General features: G+C 53.8%; 7 protein-coding genes across 8 annotated transcripts; 4 read left to right on the forward strand and 3 right to left on the reverse strand.

Moving 5' to 3' along the window:
* Positions 1 to 831: 831 nt before the first annotated feature.
* On the forward strand, positions 832 to 1,698 carry LMH87_011224 (uncharacterized protein; the record flags this gene model as incomplete). Its single annotated transcript, XM_056200330.1, has 1 exon — positions 832 to 1,698. One exon carries the CDS (start codon positions 832 to 834, stop codon positions 1,696 to 1,698), a length of 867 nt encoding a protein of 288 aa, XP_056052189.1.
* A 1,299-nt stretch (positions 1,699 to 2,997) lies between these two features.
* LMH87_011225 (uncharacterized protein) lies at positions 2,998 to 4,668 on the forward strand (the record flags this gene model as incomplete). The annotated part of the gene is made up of 1 exon (XM_056200331.1): positions 2,998 to 4,668. One exon carries the CDS (start codon positions 2,998 to 3,000, stop codon positions 4,666 to 4,668), a length of 1,671 nt encoding a protein of 556 aa, XP_056052190.1.
* Positions 4,669 to 5,060: 392 nt separating this feature from the next.
* LMH87_011226 (uncharacterized protein) lies at positions 5,061 to 6,734 on the reverse strand (the record flags this gene model as incomplete). The annotated part of the gene is made up of 1 exon (XM_056200332.1): positions 5,061 to 6,734. The coding sequence occupies one exon, from the start codon at positions 6,732 to 6,734 to the stop codon at positions 5,061 to 5,063; it is 1,674 nt and encodes a 557-aa protein (XP_056052191.1).
* An 812-nt stretch (positions 6,735 to 7,546) lies between these two features.
* On the reverse strand, positions 7,547 to 8,081 carry LMH87_011227 (uncharacterized protein; the record flags this gene model as incomplete). The annotated part of the gene is made up of 2 exons (XM_056200333.1): positions 7,547 to 7,812; positions 7,934 to 8,081. The coding sequence occupies 2 exons, from the start codon at positions 8,079 to 8,081 to the stop codon at positions 7,547 to 7,549; spliced, it is 414 nt and encodes a 137-aa protein (XP_056052192.1).
* A 2,069-nt stretch (positions 8,082 to 10,150) lies between these two features.
* LMH87_011228 (uncharacterized protein) lies at positions 10,151 to 11,377 on the reverse strand (the record flags this gene model as incomplete). Of its 2 annotated transcripts, none has more annotated exons than XM_056200334.1 (1): positions 10,151 to 11,377. In XM_056200334.1, one exon carries the CDS (start codon positions 11,375 to 11,377, stop codon positions 10,151 to 10,153), a length of 1,227 nt encoding a protein of 408 aa, XP_056052194.1. The 2 variants fall into 2 exon arrangements, with proteins under 2 accessions (XP_056052194.1, XP_056052193.1); XM_056200335.1 differs by having other exon boundaries at positions 10,151 to 10,837.
* A 1,047-nt stretch (positions 11,378 to 12,424) lies between these two features.
* On the forward strand, positions 12,425 to 12,778 carry LMH87_011229 (uncharacterized protein; the record flags this gene model as incomplete). The annotated part of the gene is made up of 1 exon (XM_056200336.1): positions 12,425 to 12,778. The coding sequence occupies one exon, from the start codon at positions 12,425 to 12,427 to the stop codon at positions 12,776 to 12,778; it is 354 nt and encodes a 117-aa protein (XP_056052195.1).
* Positions 12,779 to 14,017: 1,239 nt separating this feature from the next.
* LMH87_011230 (uncharacterized protein) lies at positions 14,018 to 14,989 on the forward strand (the record flags this gene model as incomplete). The annotated part of the gene is made up of 2 exons (XM_056200338.1): positions 14,018 to 14,846; positions 14,913 to 14,989. The coding sequence occupies 2 exons, from the start codon at positions 14,018 to 14,020 to the stop codon at positions 14,987 to 14,989; spliced, it is 906 nt and encodes a 301-aa protein (XP_056052196.1).
* Between the last annotated feature and the right edge of the window lie 63 nt (positions 14,990 to 15,052).

Raw genomic sequence — 15,052 nt, forward strand, 5'->3', positions numbered from 1 at the left:
TTGCCGAGAAGATGCTGCACATGAACGACAAAGATGGAGGTGTGGATCGTTGGACAGGGGCGCTGTAAGATGCATGGGTCAAGGACATTCCTTGCGTGGCCTTTTTGCAGCCAGAGAAGCGAGTGGCCGTAATTTGAAGTACACAAGGTGCGGCGCCAATCCCTCTTGGCATCACCTCACCTCTGCTGGCCGGATAAGCCCACCGACTTGCATTGCACGACAGCCAGCCAAACAGTGGGAGGATGGGCTGTCAACTTGGGGGCCCGCGGCCACAACTGCCAGCGAACTAGCTGGTTAGTGAGACGGGGGCATTTAGACTATGCAAAGAAGCTTATTATTGCCTGGCCCGTAAGCGGAGAGCTGCCGCCCGTCAGGTCATTAGGGAAATAACGAGAAAAGTCTCCTCGGGCTGCAATCCACCACACCAACCCCGCGAGCTGACTCTATTCCGGCCTTGGCGTGAGAGGGGCCAATGAATATAGAATAAAAATAATTGATGGGAACCCGGCAAAAAAAGGCCAAGCCTTGGGGCATGTACAAAAATTGAGAAAAAATGCCAAGAGTGAAGGGGGCTGCGCCCATCAGCCTGGGCAAACCCGCAAAACCTGTCGCCTCCCCCTACCACTCCTCACGCAGGCCCTTTGCTTCTTTCAATCATCATATAATACAGCAGCATCGCGCACCTTGACCATCATCATCATCATCACGCCCATCGGACCACGGCACCAGATAACAGCGTCACCCTTTTCGCCCAATGAGGCGTCTACCTGCGATACTGCATTTGTCAGCGTCTCCGCCTCTGCCTCCGCCGCCCAAGCTAGCACGACGACAATGGAGGTCTTTGGGTTGAAGAGCCAGTCGCTGCGGTACAAAGTGGACGGCTTTGGCAGCGTCCAGATGTACCTCACGCCGCCGCCTGATTACTTTGGCTTTGCTCTCCCTCCCACACCGCAGCAGCATCACCATCTCACGCAAGCCACCACCGCCATGTCCAGCAGCACAGCACAGCCCAAGACGACGCTCGTCGTCGGCGCCTCGCGGGGCATCGGAAGGGAGCTCGCGCAGCAGCTTGCGCAGCAGCAGCAGCAGACGGGCGGTCAAGTGATTGTCTCTGTGCGCAGCGGCGCCGACTTTGGCGGCAGCCCTAACATGCGCTCCATCACGCTGGACCAGTCGTCGGCCAAGTCGGTCAACGAGGCCGCCGGCAGCGTCACCGCGCTGGACACGCTCATCGTCAACGCCGCCATTGGGAACGACGAGCAGCTGCTGGACACGTCCGAGGAGCGCATGGCCGAGTACATGGACGTCAACGTCACGGGCGTGCTGCGCATCGTCAAGGCCTTTCTGCCGGCGCTCAAGGCCCGCAAGACGAGGCAGATTGTGCTCGTCTCGTCGACCTCGGGGTCCATCACCCGCCAGGTCAACGCAAAGAGCGGCTTCAAGGGCCCGTACGCCGTGTCCAAGGCCGCCCTCAACATGGTCGCCGTGCAGCTGCACAACGAGCTGCACGAGTCGGACGGCTTCACCGTGGTGCCCATCCATCCCGGCTGGGTCGATACCGACATGGGCCGCATCGCGGGCGATGGCGGCATGCCCGTCGCCAAGAGCGCGGCTGGCATTCTCAAAGTCGTTGAGAAGCTTACGCCGCAGAACTCGGCAACTTTTTATAATTATGATGGAACGACTTTGCCATGGTAGATATCAATCATGTACATACAACTTGAGACAGCGTTTTGGGTAATAACGAACAATACACGACTTTTTTATTTTGATCTTTTTAACCGGACTTGAACATTATCCAATTCTAGTCTTGATAATCGCCGCGGAATATTTGCCGCGGTATTCAATCATAGGGTAGGGTGAGATGGCGGGTTGAAGCACCACGGACGAACTTGGGTGAGTGAGTGAGCGACCAAAGCCAGCCTCCGTCACTCTTTCTCGTCAGGTGGCACAATGCCGGAGGAGAGCCACCGAAACAGTGGTGCGCTTGCCCGCTGGAGCAACTGGGATGGCAAATGGGTTGGTAATAATGGCGCACTGTCTGGTGCAGCTCGGCGCCGCCACATGGTGGACCTTGAACGACGATGCGTTCATTTGTCTGCGTTCCCAGTCCCTGTCTTTTTTTGACATCAATTTTTGGAGACGAAGCCCGATATTCACCTCGAGACGAATGTTTTGAACAGCGGAAGCGCCTTGTCCGGGCGCGTCACGATGGAAAGCCAGAAACCAAGGCCAAATCTATGACATGGCGGAACCACCGTAGCAAGCCACGCGACAATGAGTTCCCTGGGCATGGAAGCTAAATCCGCTAAATAAGAGTCGAAATGCCATTCTGGCACATTCATGGGTCCTCCAAGCAGCCTGGCCAAGCATAGGTACGCGTGTGAGTTAGCACTTGCATAGCTCCATCAAATAAGCCCTCGTCCTACTGCTCAATCCCCTGCAGCCTTCACCCAGAAAGGCTGCGATCCTTCCAGATATCAAGATGCCCATGCTGCGACGACGCGCCATTTTCCATCCAATTCTCAAGAAACTGTCGCTCATCACAGCTGCAAACAACCTAGCTTGCTTTAACCAACAAACACCAAACCGACGCCCCCGTAAATTGTGACGTAGACTGACGGATTCTCCGTGCCGCTAAACTCTGCTGGCCCTGGGCGCTTCCTATCACCGTCCAGCTCCCGTTGCGCTACAGTGCACTAACCGAAGCCACAGTGTGCCGGCCAGCCCGTTTCCCGTTCTAAAAACCTGCAATCAGCCACCTGGAGCGCCCGCCGGAGACGCGAGGCTGCAGTGCACGATCCCCGGAAAGATGGGATTGTTGTGCAGGGGAGCTGAAGAGTGCGGGAGGCTACTTCCCGCCCGTCTCGGCGCCGCCTCTCCTTCGTCTTTTTTTCTACTTCTTCATAACCTTCTCTTCTCTCCCCCCTCGTCTGGCCAAGGTTTGCCGCTCAGGGATGAGGCACGCGACACCAACACCGACTATTCTACATCATTATGGATTCTGTCCCGCTCGCTGAGGAGAAGAAAACGGTGGTCGACCACGGGAACCCCAAAGGCCAGTATGTGTCCCCGTCTGCGTCCGACGCGGGGGCTCCTGAGGGGAGGCAGTCGCCGGGCGCCGGCGAGCTGGCAGCAGCCGATGAACGGCCCGGCCTGGTGATGCCTGCGCTGACCGACACCACCAACATCGCGACGACGACGAGAGGGGAAATTTGGTCCTGGTACACGTACTACATTGGCGCCAACGGCCTGGCCCTCTTCAACTTTGGCCCGACGGCCTTTCAGAACCTGCTCAGCCAGGCCGCCGGTGGCGACAAGGGCCTCTTGCGCTTCGCCGGCGGCGACCGCGACGTCAACAGCATCGTCCTGCTCGCCAACGGCATCTCGTTTGCCATCCAGGCCGTCCTGTTCCTCATGATTGGCGCCTGGGCCGATTTTGGCTCCGGCCGTCGCTGGGTGCTCGTCATCTGGTCCATCATCGCCTACGCCATCGGCTTCGCGTGGCTCGGCGTGCACGACCCGAGCAAGTGGCAGATTGCCGCCGGCCTCTACATCGTCGGTCTCATTGCCTACCAGCTCACCCTGACCTACTGGACGGCCGCCTTCCCTTCGCTTGCGCGTAACACGACTTGGATCAAGGACTCGCGCACCGCCTACGCAAACGCCGAAATCACGCTCAAGGAAATGGATCGCCGCGACGAGATGGAACGTAGCCGCTTGAGCAACGTCAGCTTCTACATTCAGTCGGTGGGCGAGATTTTCATCCTCGCCATCATTGTCGGGATCATGTACGCCGTGCATGTGCGCCGCAGCACAGAGGACAACAACTGGGGGCTCTCGGTGCTCATTGCCTTTGCCACGGGCGTCTGGCTGCTGCTGTCGCTGCCGTGGTTTCTCATGGAAAAGACCCGGCCGGGAATGAAGATCCCGCCGGGGTTAAACATTGTCACCGTCGGCTTCTGGCAGCTATACGAGGCGGCTGGCCAGATATGGCAACTGAAGCAGAGCGTCATCTTCCTCGCCGGCTATTTCTTGCTCGGCGACTCCCTCAACACCACCGTTACAGTGATTGCCACGCTGCAAAATCAAGTCATTGCATACGATACGCTCAAACTGACGTACCTGCTCATCGTCGGTATCGCTGCCCAGGCCGTGGGAATCGGCCTGTTCTGGCTGATACAAAAGCGCTGGAATCTCAGTGCCAAGACAATGTTCAACGCCGTCATGCTGTCTATTCTACTGCTCGACGGCTGGGGCATGATCGGAAACTGGACAGACAAATTTGGCTTCAAAAACGAATGGGAGGTCTGGCTATATCAAGCCTTTTACGGACTGGTGGTATGCCCTTGGTACAGCTATTCTCAGATTATGATTTCCTCCGTCACGCCGCGCGGTCACGAATTCCTCTTCTTCTCCATCTTCAACATCATCGGTAAAGCCTCAAGTTTTATCGGACCACTTATTAGCAGCCGAATCATTGACGCGACACCGGGCGGCACCAACAACAGCGCGCCCTTTTACTTTTTATTCGCCTTGAGTCTGCTCAGCGCCGTGGGACTGTGGGTTTTCCTCGACCTCGAAAAGAGTGCGCGCGAGCAAGAAGTGTTTTTGGCCAAAGAAAAACTCAGGATTGAAAGCGATAGCAACAGCGCGACGACGGCATGAAGCAACGAGGAGACCGTGGAAGAAGACTTGCGTTTTGTTTTGAGACTCATCACGCATTTTGGCTGTGGACATCGTTAGAATTCGATTGCAGCTCGTTTCTCCCTTATAACCTGTGTGATGCGCGCACGCCGTTGATACTAACTACAGGTAGTAGGTACCATGCTGGCAACGCAAGGTTGACTCAGCCAGGCAGGCTTCTTTATTGACCAACCGGGACTGTGTAGAAGTATGAGGTTTACATTCGAGGTTTGCTAGCAGGTTGTAAAGACCGGCTATGCACAAGCGTAAGGTAACGTAAAGAGATTCCCAGTAGGCTGTAAAAGTAATAGCAACATCTTGCAATCTTGCAATCTTGCCATTCTTATCTTGATTGACAGTTTCTCCTCAGCCCCTTAAACTTTGGTTCTGCAGAAGCACGACGACTTGATGGGTACGTCGGCCAGCTCCAGCGCAGCCTTCAATTTTTCGCCAACGTCTTCTGCTTCATCCTTCTTCCCAAGCTTGACTAGACATTCATGAAATCCATGCAGGGACCATACATTGTGCGGGTGTTGGTGCGCACGAGGCACAGAGTCGTCTATGCCCAGATCGGCTCTGTAGACAGCCAGGGCCTCCTCCACACACCCTTGCTCAAGAAGCAACGCACCATACGCGTGCCTCACCGGCTGCATCCAGCCCCAGGGCTCGTCATACGGCAAGTTGTCATACAGGGTAATGCCGTCGCGGAGATGCGCAAAGGCATTCTCGTGGTTTCCAGCGCGGTACTCGACTTCGCCGCTGAGAAGCGCCGCGCCGACTTTGAGAATCTCGGTGCACTGGTTGTTGAACAGAGTGCGCGACTCCTTCACGTTGGCGCGCGACTTTTCAAAGAGCGCCTGCTGCTCCCTTGCGCTGTCGACGTTTCCGAGAGCGGCATGCGCCACGCCCTTGGCGTAGTACGTGAGCGCTGTGCAGACGCAGTACAGGTCCTGGTCCTCGGGCAGCTCCAGCGCCAGCACGTCGTCCCAGCGCCCGAAGCGGATTAGGGCGTGCACGCGCATGGCGAGGAACGACTCGAGCCAGTCGGCCATGGGCGGCGACTCGATGCGCAGCAGCTCCTCGGAGATGCTCGACTCGAGCCTGGCCACGGTGTCGAGCGCCAGCGCCGACTGGCCGGAGAACATGGCGCCGTAGAGCAGGAAGTGGTAGTCGTGGCTGCGGTAGAGCGTATAGAACATGAGGGCGCCCTCGCGGGCCAGGAACCTTTCGTCGGCGGCGACGGCGGCCGCGTTGGCGCGGCCGGCCGCGGCGTAGTCCCCGACGAGAACGTCAATGTGGCTCGGCATGTGGTTCAAATGACCGGCGTCGGGGACCAAGCCGCGGAGGGCATTGGCCGCGGGGAGGGCGGCATCCGGCGTGGTGGACATTTCCATGAGGTGGATGTACATGTGCAGAGCACCGGGATGCTGGCGTCCGCCGGGGAGGGATAGAGCGTGGTCCAGGACTTTCTTCACTTCGAGTGTCCTGGCGCCCTCGGCGGGCTTTCCCGTGCGGATATCCCAGAGCGCCCATGGGGTGAGATTCATCATGGCGTCGGCATACAGCGTCGCAACGTCCAGATCGTTTGGAAACTTGGCGGCAACACCGCCCATGGCATCGGCATAGTCTGCATTCCAGATGGCCGTCTTCTTCCCGTCTTCACCCGCATCAGGCGTCTCTTTCTGCGGGTAGCGGTAGCGCAGAGCGTGTATGAGCTGCTGCTCCACGGACGAGAGCGAAGCGTGGTGGTCCTGGGCCAGCGCCGTCGCCTGTTCAACGGCCTCGTGCGTGCGCTGCGTGGCCGACTTGCGCTCGCCCTCCTCAAAGGCCTCCCACGGCTTGTTGTAATTGGGGCCCAGCGCGTAGGCAAGACCCCAGTAGGCCATGGCGCAGTCCGGATCTGCCGCGATGGCATGCTCGAAGCACTTGGCGGCCTCCTCGTGGTTGAAGCCGTAGCTCCAGACCAGGCCGCGGTCGAACCATGTCTGCGCGTCCTTGCTGGCGGTGGTGACGGAGCGAGAATGGGTGCCCAGGTCGTAGTACTCCATGATGGGAGGAGTCGTATCTGATTTATAGAAACCAGGCTTGTGCTTCTAGCGTCAAAATGAGAGAGATAATTTGAGCAGATTTAAAAAGAGCCCCCAAGATGGAGCTTGAATGTAACCAGCAGTCCGGGGATGAGCGCCCCATGTCATCATCGTCTGCGGCTGCATGCACGAAAAAACGCGGGGCAGATTCCGACACCGGGCGGAACCATCAAATACGCAACACTAGAATGCAAATTAAAAAAGAAAAAAACTGTCAAAAAGAAACCGAGAAATTGCGAGATCATTGCATGGTGACTCGGAAACATTGGAATTTTTCCCATCGAGAGGCAGAACCATCATCAAGTCGTCAACAAGCGATATTCATCACATCAGTCTGACAGGGTCGACGGTGAGACGCGCCTGCTCAGCATCATGCAACATATACGTAAAAGTGATTCAAGCACAGTCGCAAATGATAAACTCCCTTCATTATGATACTAGTCTTTTTCTTCTGGATGACGATCAGAAATGCGGGCTTACCTTTACCTATTTTGACAGTCGCCTACTATCTGATGAGCACAGCTTTTATTTATTTTTATAAATCCTTGATCCCAACATGAATCTTCGTTTAACACAGATAGTTGCTCTATTAATTGTAGTCGAGAGATCAACTCGTTATAGTTAAGTCGTAGCTATAATCACAACTGAGCAACTCACTAATAAGAGCCGTGTTCTGCTTACGTTCTTCACTAATCATTTACCATGATGTAGCCACCTTCTTGCATATAAAGCAAGACGTCCCGTGATAAACAGCGGAGGGGCCACTCATCAGATCAGACAGATCGCCACGAGAACTCGTGATCCCAATAACTCATGTTCTCATGCTTGGTAGCACATCGCGAGCAGGTCAGTTCATGGCCAACGAGGCCTGCGCCCGGATTAATATTGCCGAAAATGTAGTCCTTGATAAAGTCGACAGAGTGGATGCCAGCATAAAGAGCATTGTGCACAAAGTCATCGAAGCCAGAGTGCTTGCCGCATCCGCGGCACTTGGCGCGGTCCTCGGTGAAGTTGGCGCCTTTGATGTTGAGGTCGGCCACTAAATCAGAAAACACCACACGTCAGTAAAACTGGTTTCCTTCATTTTATTTTACTTGAAATGAGTAAAACCGTTTGAGCGAGCAAGTAGAGGTCTCCCACCCCAAGGAACCTTTACTTACCGTCCATTTGCAGCATGTCAGCGATGTGAGATCGCTCGGTGTCTGAGAGTAGCCAGCAGTAAAAAGTCTTGCCCTTGAACTGATGCACCTCGGAGGGAGCAGGCTCGCTCATCTCCAAATCGTGGAAGGGGAGTTCACATAAAGCCATGTTCGCGTTTGCAGGAAATGTAATGGGTAATGCACTGTGTGGGAGTGTGTGTGTGTGAAGAAGAAAGAAGAAGATGCGCAATGGGTTTGTTGAGGGATAGCGGAGCCATTTATATACTTTCTGGGCAGCAGAATAAAGTTCCAACGTGTAAAAGTATTATACAAACCCCTATTTGCACTGACAATCACACAATCACACAAGACAAGATATGCAATGTCCTGGGGCCGCTGCGGCCGGTACAATCATCTAGACTCGCCTCCTTCCTCCCAGTTGGCTGATTGCGAGTCTTCCTGCTAAAAAGCTAAGCTATTCGGACTATTAGGTCCGTATTATGAGACACTTGAGACTCTCCCTGGCCCTTTCCCCAATAACGCAGCATTTAATGAACAGAGAGCTGAAGACAACACTGTCCCATTCGTGTGTCTGTTGACCAGCCATATCTTGCCACGGCATCTTGCCAACTGCCAAACCTAATCGATGATGCGGAAAGTCTCGAGCTTATTGCGACGCCACCAGGCGAGGTTGACGCGGCAATCTATGTCTCCCAAGTACAACCCTACCGTGGGTGAAAGTTGCCACCAGGGTCTAAATGTGTGCGAAACCAGCCCAATAGACAGATGATCGTCGGTGAAGTTAACTCAGCGTAAACAGCCAGTCGTTTATAAGTGATCAAATGCAGGCGAATTCTGACATATGACCTGCAATGGTATATGCGCACAGTTTGGCGGGTTTCTGCAGGCGCTAATGCCCAGCTCTGTAGACGAAATATCGATCTTACCTATATTCAGATATTATTTGTCTTCTGTTAAGTGATATTTTTGCGTGGCGTGCTTGAGTTTGGAGTAGGTTGCACGGTCCTGTACAAGGGAGATCGTCTCAGCCGACGATCGCAGCAAGATCAAGGTCGGCATATGACACTGTCTTGACCGACTTCATCTTTTCTCGCGGCAAAGGCGTAATTGGATCGGTTGGATGCAATCATCGTGCCATATTACAACCGGCGCCGGGAGAATGATCAGCAAGTCATGAGCCGTGAATCGTGTCTGAGACACATATGGTCGCCGAAGGGCGGAGAGTGAGGTGACGCTGGTACGGACAAGAATAGAAATGCGATATATGCTAAGAACACTCGCGGGTTACGTTACTTTGATGATTTTTCATGGGCTTCGAAGTACTTTCTGCATGGTTGTCAAAATAGGCAAGCTACTCTAGCACGAGGCCTATTGCGTTACTCTGAATATACCAAATGGTCTCTTTCATCTTGATGATACGCCATCCTTGCCCAGCCTTGACGCATCAAGGCTAAGGTCAGGTAGAGCTTGCCGCTTGTGCGTCTGGTTCACCTCAGCCAGCTACTGTGACTAGATTGTTGCCTGTTGCAGACCTCTTTACCCGAGACATGACCTCTACCAGTTGTCTCACAACGAAGTAGTTGATAGCTAATGCGAGCAGGTATTGTGGCATTCTGACGTAGTCGTTGACCTATTTCCGTGCTTGCGTGCCCACCACGCTCATCCCAGTAGCGTCTTCTGCGCACGGCTACTGTAGAAAGCCTCGACTCAGCTTTGGGGCGCGCCGAATACCAGCAAATGTGACACACAGTTTGCACACCAGACTGCACTCAGCGGTCGCCTTGCCGCCAAGCAACTTGACATAATTCCTAGACAAAATTCGCTAGAGCCGATCTTGCCTGGCTTGTAGACTATGTTTTTTGAATTAAAAAGGTGCCGCCGTAGGACATCGGTGTCTATTCCACCGCTTGCCAAGCAGGCAGGTCGCAAATCTGCCCATGATCCTGGAGGAGAACAGAGAATTGTGTTAGCTGTATTGATTTTTAGCATTTTACCAACTTCGAACTCTTTATTATAATAGATTAAGCATTTCCTAACTTACCGATCGATATAAATCTGTCATTATTATACCTATCTTTCTGTCACACTCTAATAGACTTAACTGTACTTTTTTAGAGCTGTCATGTTATACGAATAGCTTTTGCTATAGATAGATAGCTTTTAATGTATGGCTGAATGATTCTACCAAGAATCTGTACATATTTTTTCAGCGTCAGTCTAAGCCTCCACTACAGGTTTCCAAGCCACCTTGACAAAATCTTCAACATCCTCTAGCAAAGCCAAAGGTTGCTCCATTGCCGCGAAATGGCCACCTGCCTCGTGGTGCTTGAAGAAGACAAGGTTGCAGGTTTTAGCCGCCCAGCTGCGTGGAACCGGAACAATTTCGTGGGCAAACATGGAATACCCAGTCGGCTTCTGCACAAATGGAAGCTTGATCATTGACATCGAAGTGAGAACAGTGATGCGCGCCATCTTCGGCTCGTCACCGGCGCCGGCCATTGCTCGGTTGTGCCAGAAAGACCGCGAGATGGTGTCCGTCATCCAGTAAAGGGTGACCGTCTCTAGAATCTTCTCCAGAGGCGGGTCCTGGTCCGTCCAAGCGAGCATCTTCTCGCCAATCCAGCTGAGGAGTGCTAGCGGGCTAGAGCTAAGAGCGAGGCCAATTGTGGCAGGACGTGTGCCCTGCTCCAGGGCAAAGGCCATTCCCGTATCGACAACCTCTTTTGCCTTGTCGAGCGCGGCCTTTTCCAAGTCGTCCTTGGGTTCCTCTCCGCCAGGAATGGTCATCATGTTGACATGCATGCCTTTGCAAGAATCGGACATCATGGTCAGAATTCGGCTGATGAAACTCCCCAAGTCGCCACCCTGCGCGAGATAGCCAGACTTGAAGCCGAGACCAATCATCAGGTTGTCAATGGCTCCAGCTGCCTTGTCCAGCGCGTAGTCCTTTTCCGTGGGTAGGCTTGACGAGTAGGCATAGCCTGGCAGGGATGGAACGACGACATGGTAGGGCAGGTCTTTCGCAGAGTATTTGTTCTTCAGATGGTCCAGTATATCCATAAAAGATGCAAACGAGCTGGGCCACCCATGGAGAAACACAATTGGGATTGCGTCTGCCTTTTCAGAGAACAGACCCATAAAGTGCATGTCGAGACTGCTGCCGTCTGCATCCTTGACTTTAGCTTTGAAGTTTGGAAACGAGTTTATGCGCTCTTCGTACTTGCGCCAGTTGAAAGAATTCAACCACTTTTCCTTTGCTTCTTTCAGCCAGTCTCTGGTTATGCCATATGCGCGCCCATGCTGCGTGTTTTCATACACGGCGGGCCCGATGGGCGACAGCTCCAGTAGCTGCTTGAAGTGCTGCACCTTTTCCTCGGATGCATGCGCGGTAAAAGAGTGCACGGCCAAGGTGGCAGCCGCCGGGAGCTTGGAATAGTCAGACATGATGGATTAATGGATGAGAAAGAGGGGGTTCAAGTACTGAATGATGGAGGGCTAGGGAGTTGGTGAAGGTTGCTTGCCAAATGCACTAATAAGACGCCGGGGATTCGGTGCACTAAATAGCTATTTTGCGACAAGTAAACTGCGCGGGCGCCGGCCAAAGACTTCAGAACAATTGAAATTTCGCTGTATCGGTCTAGAATAATCTACAATACTCTAGAATCATAAAGAACTAGCTAGTAGTCTCTCTAGCTCGTTCCAATCGACCATGTCGGCGGTTTTCCACTTTCGGCGTAGATAGAGCCAGGCATCCAGACAGATCGAAGGCTGAGATACGTAGATCTCGGCCAAACAGTACCTGAAAATAGTAATGGCCCCGCAATGAATCATCCAAGGATTGATTCGACACGAGTTGCAATACCGTATTCAAGGTTGGGAAAACTCGGGCCGGTCATCTCACAGAGAATCGCACTTATTCGCTATTAGAAATGAACTCTTTGATGTGCGGCGCGCACTACTTACTGCTTAGAATCCCTTTGAGGTCTTGAACTTGGGACAAGCCTCTAAATCGGCCACTGTGGTGCCGACCTTCAGTTTGCAACTTCAGCTCGTTTATCTTAGTACGTGCCCGACAAGTCCCCCATTCGGGGCGCTTAGATGTATCGTCATCTCTCTCAGCATAGTTTCGATCAAGCGCAAGCATTGTTAGCGACGAAAGTAGCGCCCACCGCAAACTCCTCAAATTCGCCATGCTTAAGACTCATCAACCACACAGCTAAATATGAATAAAGTAGATGGCGCCTTCGCTTTTCATGCAAAACTTAAGAACTTCGTTCAGTTCTCTTTCCTCGTCTGAAAATTAAGTGGTAGTCACCTATGTTTTCGCCATGAAGGCTGCACAGCTGAGGCTGAGGATGCCTAGCCGTGGAGCCTGGTCGGTACTACCGTCAATTTACATCACCCAAAGTGGCAATTTGAGGTTTCTTTCACCACCCAGTCTCAAATGACAGCTCTTTGCATGCGCCTCTGCGTGTATTTGATCACCTCAGAATGGTAACCGATCTCGATTCTGTGCCTGTCGAGGTCAAGATGGTCATACTGCAAAGTATTGGCTCGTACCGAGACCTCATCAGGCCCCTACACGCCTCTTCCATCTTCTATCGAATATACCTACTCAGCCCCGCACAATACTTGCGCGCCAGTAGTGCCGGAGAGCATACCGCTGGGATCGTCAAGGAGCTCGTAGCTGTTCACCTCGCCACGGTACAGTTTACACCCGTTGTTTCCAGCGACCAAGCGGCCCGTGTGCCGGCTCTTGCCAAGGAATTCTTTGGAGAGTATTTCGACGCTGAAAAGCAACGGCTGCTCCCTCGCTCGCATAAAGAGCTTCGCTCCATCATTTGAATGTCTGGCCAAATTCGCTACTTTACGGAAAAGTATGCCCTTTACGCACTGAGAGAAGCTAAAGCGCTACGTAAGTTCCATAACCAGCCTTTCAAGTATGACTCCTGCGACCCTACAATTCTGGTAAATCTCTCCGACCCGGAGCGAATTCGTATTCACAGAGGCCTACTCCGGTTTCAGCTCTTGAGCACAGTCTTTCGCATGTCGCCAAGACGGCAGGGACAGCAGTGGCACTCGACCACATCCGCAGGATCAAGGCGGTAGTACGAAGTCTTGCGATCGACGAGTCCGTTCTGATGTGTCTCTGTCACCAACTTGATCGCAGGATGTTGCACCAAAACATCCTCATATATCTGAAACAAAGAAGCTGTCGATACGGAATTCACCAAAACTGGCCATCTTTCGACACCGTAAAGCGGACTGGGGCGTAAGGAAATCGTCTCGTTTGGCCTCGATTATATGTTCACGTTTGTTCGGCACGACCAAGGGACGCAATACAAGATGTTGCAGAATAAATTCTTTTTTGGAACAGGGAGGTCATGACATACGGGAAGCCCTTTAAGCACCGTTTTTATGAGTTTCCTTCAGTTACAGACAGCGCGGGTTTTATGAGATACGCCGAGTCACACTTTTTAGATAGGCCGCCTCCTACACTGGAGAGCTGTATGCGCCCACCTCGGACTATTGGTCTTGTCTTCTGGGACTCACCACCCACCCCATTAAGGCCGCCGTGTCGGCGGCCATTGAACGATGCTTCTGGCGGCGCTATGAGCCTTTCCAAAGCGATGGGAGAGGCGCCCCAGCCATGGCATCCTGGAGGCACAATTGAAAATGAGACATATCAAGGCTTTAGAAAAGACGTTTGGCACATCTTAGCAATACAACGCTCCGTTATATTTTGGATAGTTGTGGTTACGGGCCGAGGCCAAGGAACTACTTTCCTGCTTTCTTCCTTACCACAAAGGTCAAATCTCACAACGGCGAACAGACATTCAAGCGACAGGCCAGCTTTATCGTCCTAAAATAAAATAGCAAATGTAAAGCATCCATCAAGTATTCAGCTCAGCTCCTGTGAACCGCCTGCTGCCGTGCCCCGCTACTGCCCCGCCATCCCGCCACGGCGCCGGCGTCGTCACAACCGAGAAGTTCCCCAATCATCCGAAAATACCCTCTCTCACCAGAATCACCTCTCCCCTTTCCGTTTTCACATTTAGCACACTTTCCGACACTTCACCAATCATGTCCGCCAACCAACTGCCCCTCTCCCAAGGCACGCTCGGCCACCTGCTGCCGCCGAGCTGGAAGACGCAGGTGACGGCGTGGCTCGCCGAGGACACGCCGTCGTGCGACTACGGCGGCTTCGTCGTCGGCGACGCTCCGCGCACCGCCACGCTCTGGGGCAAGTCCGACGGCGTCATCGCCGGCCGTCCCTTTTTCGACGAGGTCTTCACGCAGTGCGGCTGCACCGTCGAGTGGCACGCCGCCGAGGGCTCCGAGGTTCAGCTCAGCGACACCACCAGCAAGCAAAAGGTCGCCACCGTCACGGGCCCCGTCCGCGGCATCCTGCTTGGCGAGCGCGTGGCGCTCAACACGCTCGCGCGGTGCTCCGGCGTCGCGACCCGCAGCAAGGAGGTCGTCGACACGGTGCGCGCCGCGGGCTACACGGGCATCCTGGCGGGCACGCGCAAGACGACGCCCGGGTTCCGGCTCGTGGAAAAGTACGGCATGCTCGCGGGCGGCGCCGACGCGCACCGCATGGACCTCAGCTCCATGGTCATGCTCAAGGACAACCACGTCTGGAGCCGCGGCAGCATCACCGAGGCCGTGGTGGCGGCCCGCTCCGTCGCCGGCTTCGCCATGAAGATCGAGGTCGAGGTGCAGACGGAAGCCGAGGCCGACGAGGCGATTGCGGCAGGCGCCGACGTCGTCATGCTGGACAACTTCACGGGCGACGGGGTCAAGGTGGCGTCGCGCAGCCTCAAGGAGCGCTGGGCCGGCAAGAAGCACTTTATGCTCGAGGTGTCGGGGGGTTTGACGAGGGATAATGTTGGCGCTTATGTGTGCAATGGTATGTGCCCCTTTTTTACCTGCTTTGTGTATGGGACCGAAAGTGGCTTGCTGACTTTTCTTTTAGATGTCGACATCATCTCGACAAGTTCTATTCACCAGGGCGTTCCGCATGTTGACTTTTCGCTCAAAATCGAGCACTAGCAGGTGATTGGAAAATATGTACAATAATAATACAGAAAATGCATCTCTACAAATCACATATAA

The sequence above is a fragment of the Akanthomyces muscarius genome, chromosome 4 (genome assembly GCF_028009165.1).
Source record: "Akanthomyces muscarius strain Ve6 chromosome 4, whole genome shotgun sequence".
In the NCBI taxonomy this organism is placed as follows: Eukaryota; Fungi; Ascomycota; class Sordariomycetes; order Hypocreales; family Cordycipitaceae; genus Akanthomyces; species Akanthomyces muscarius.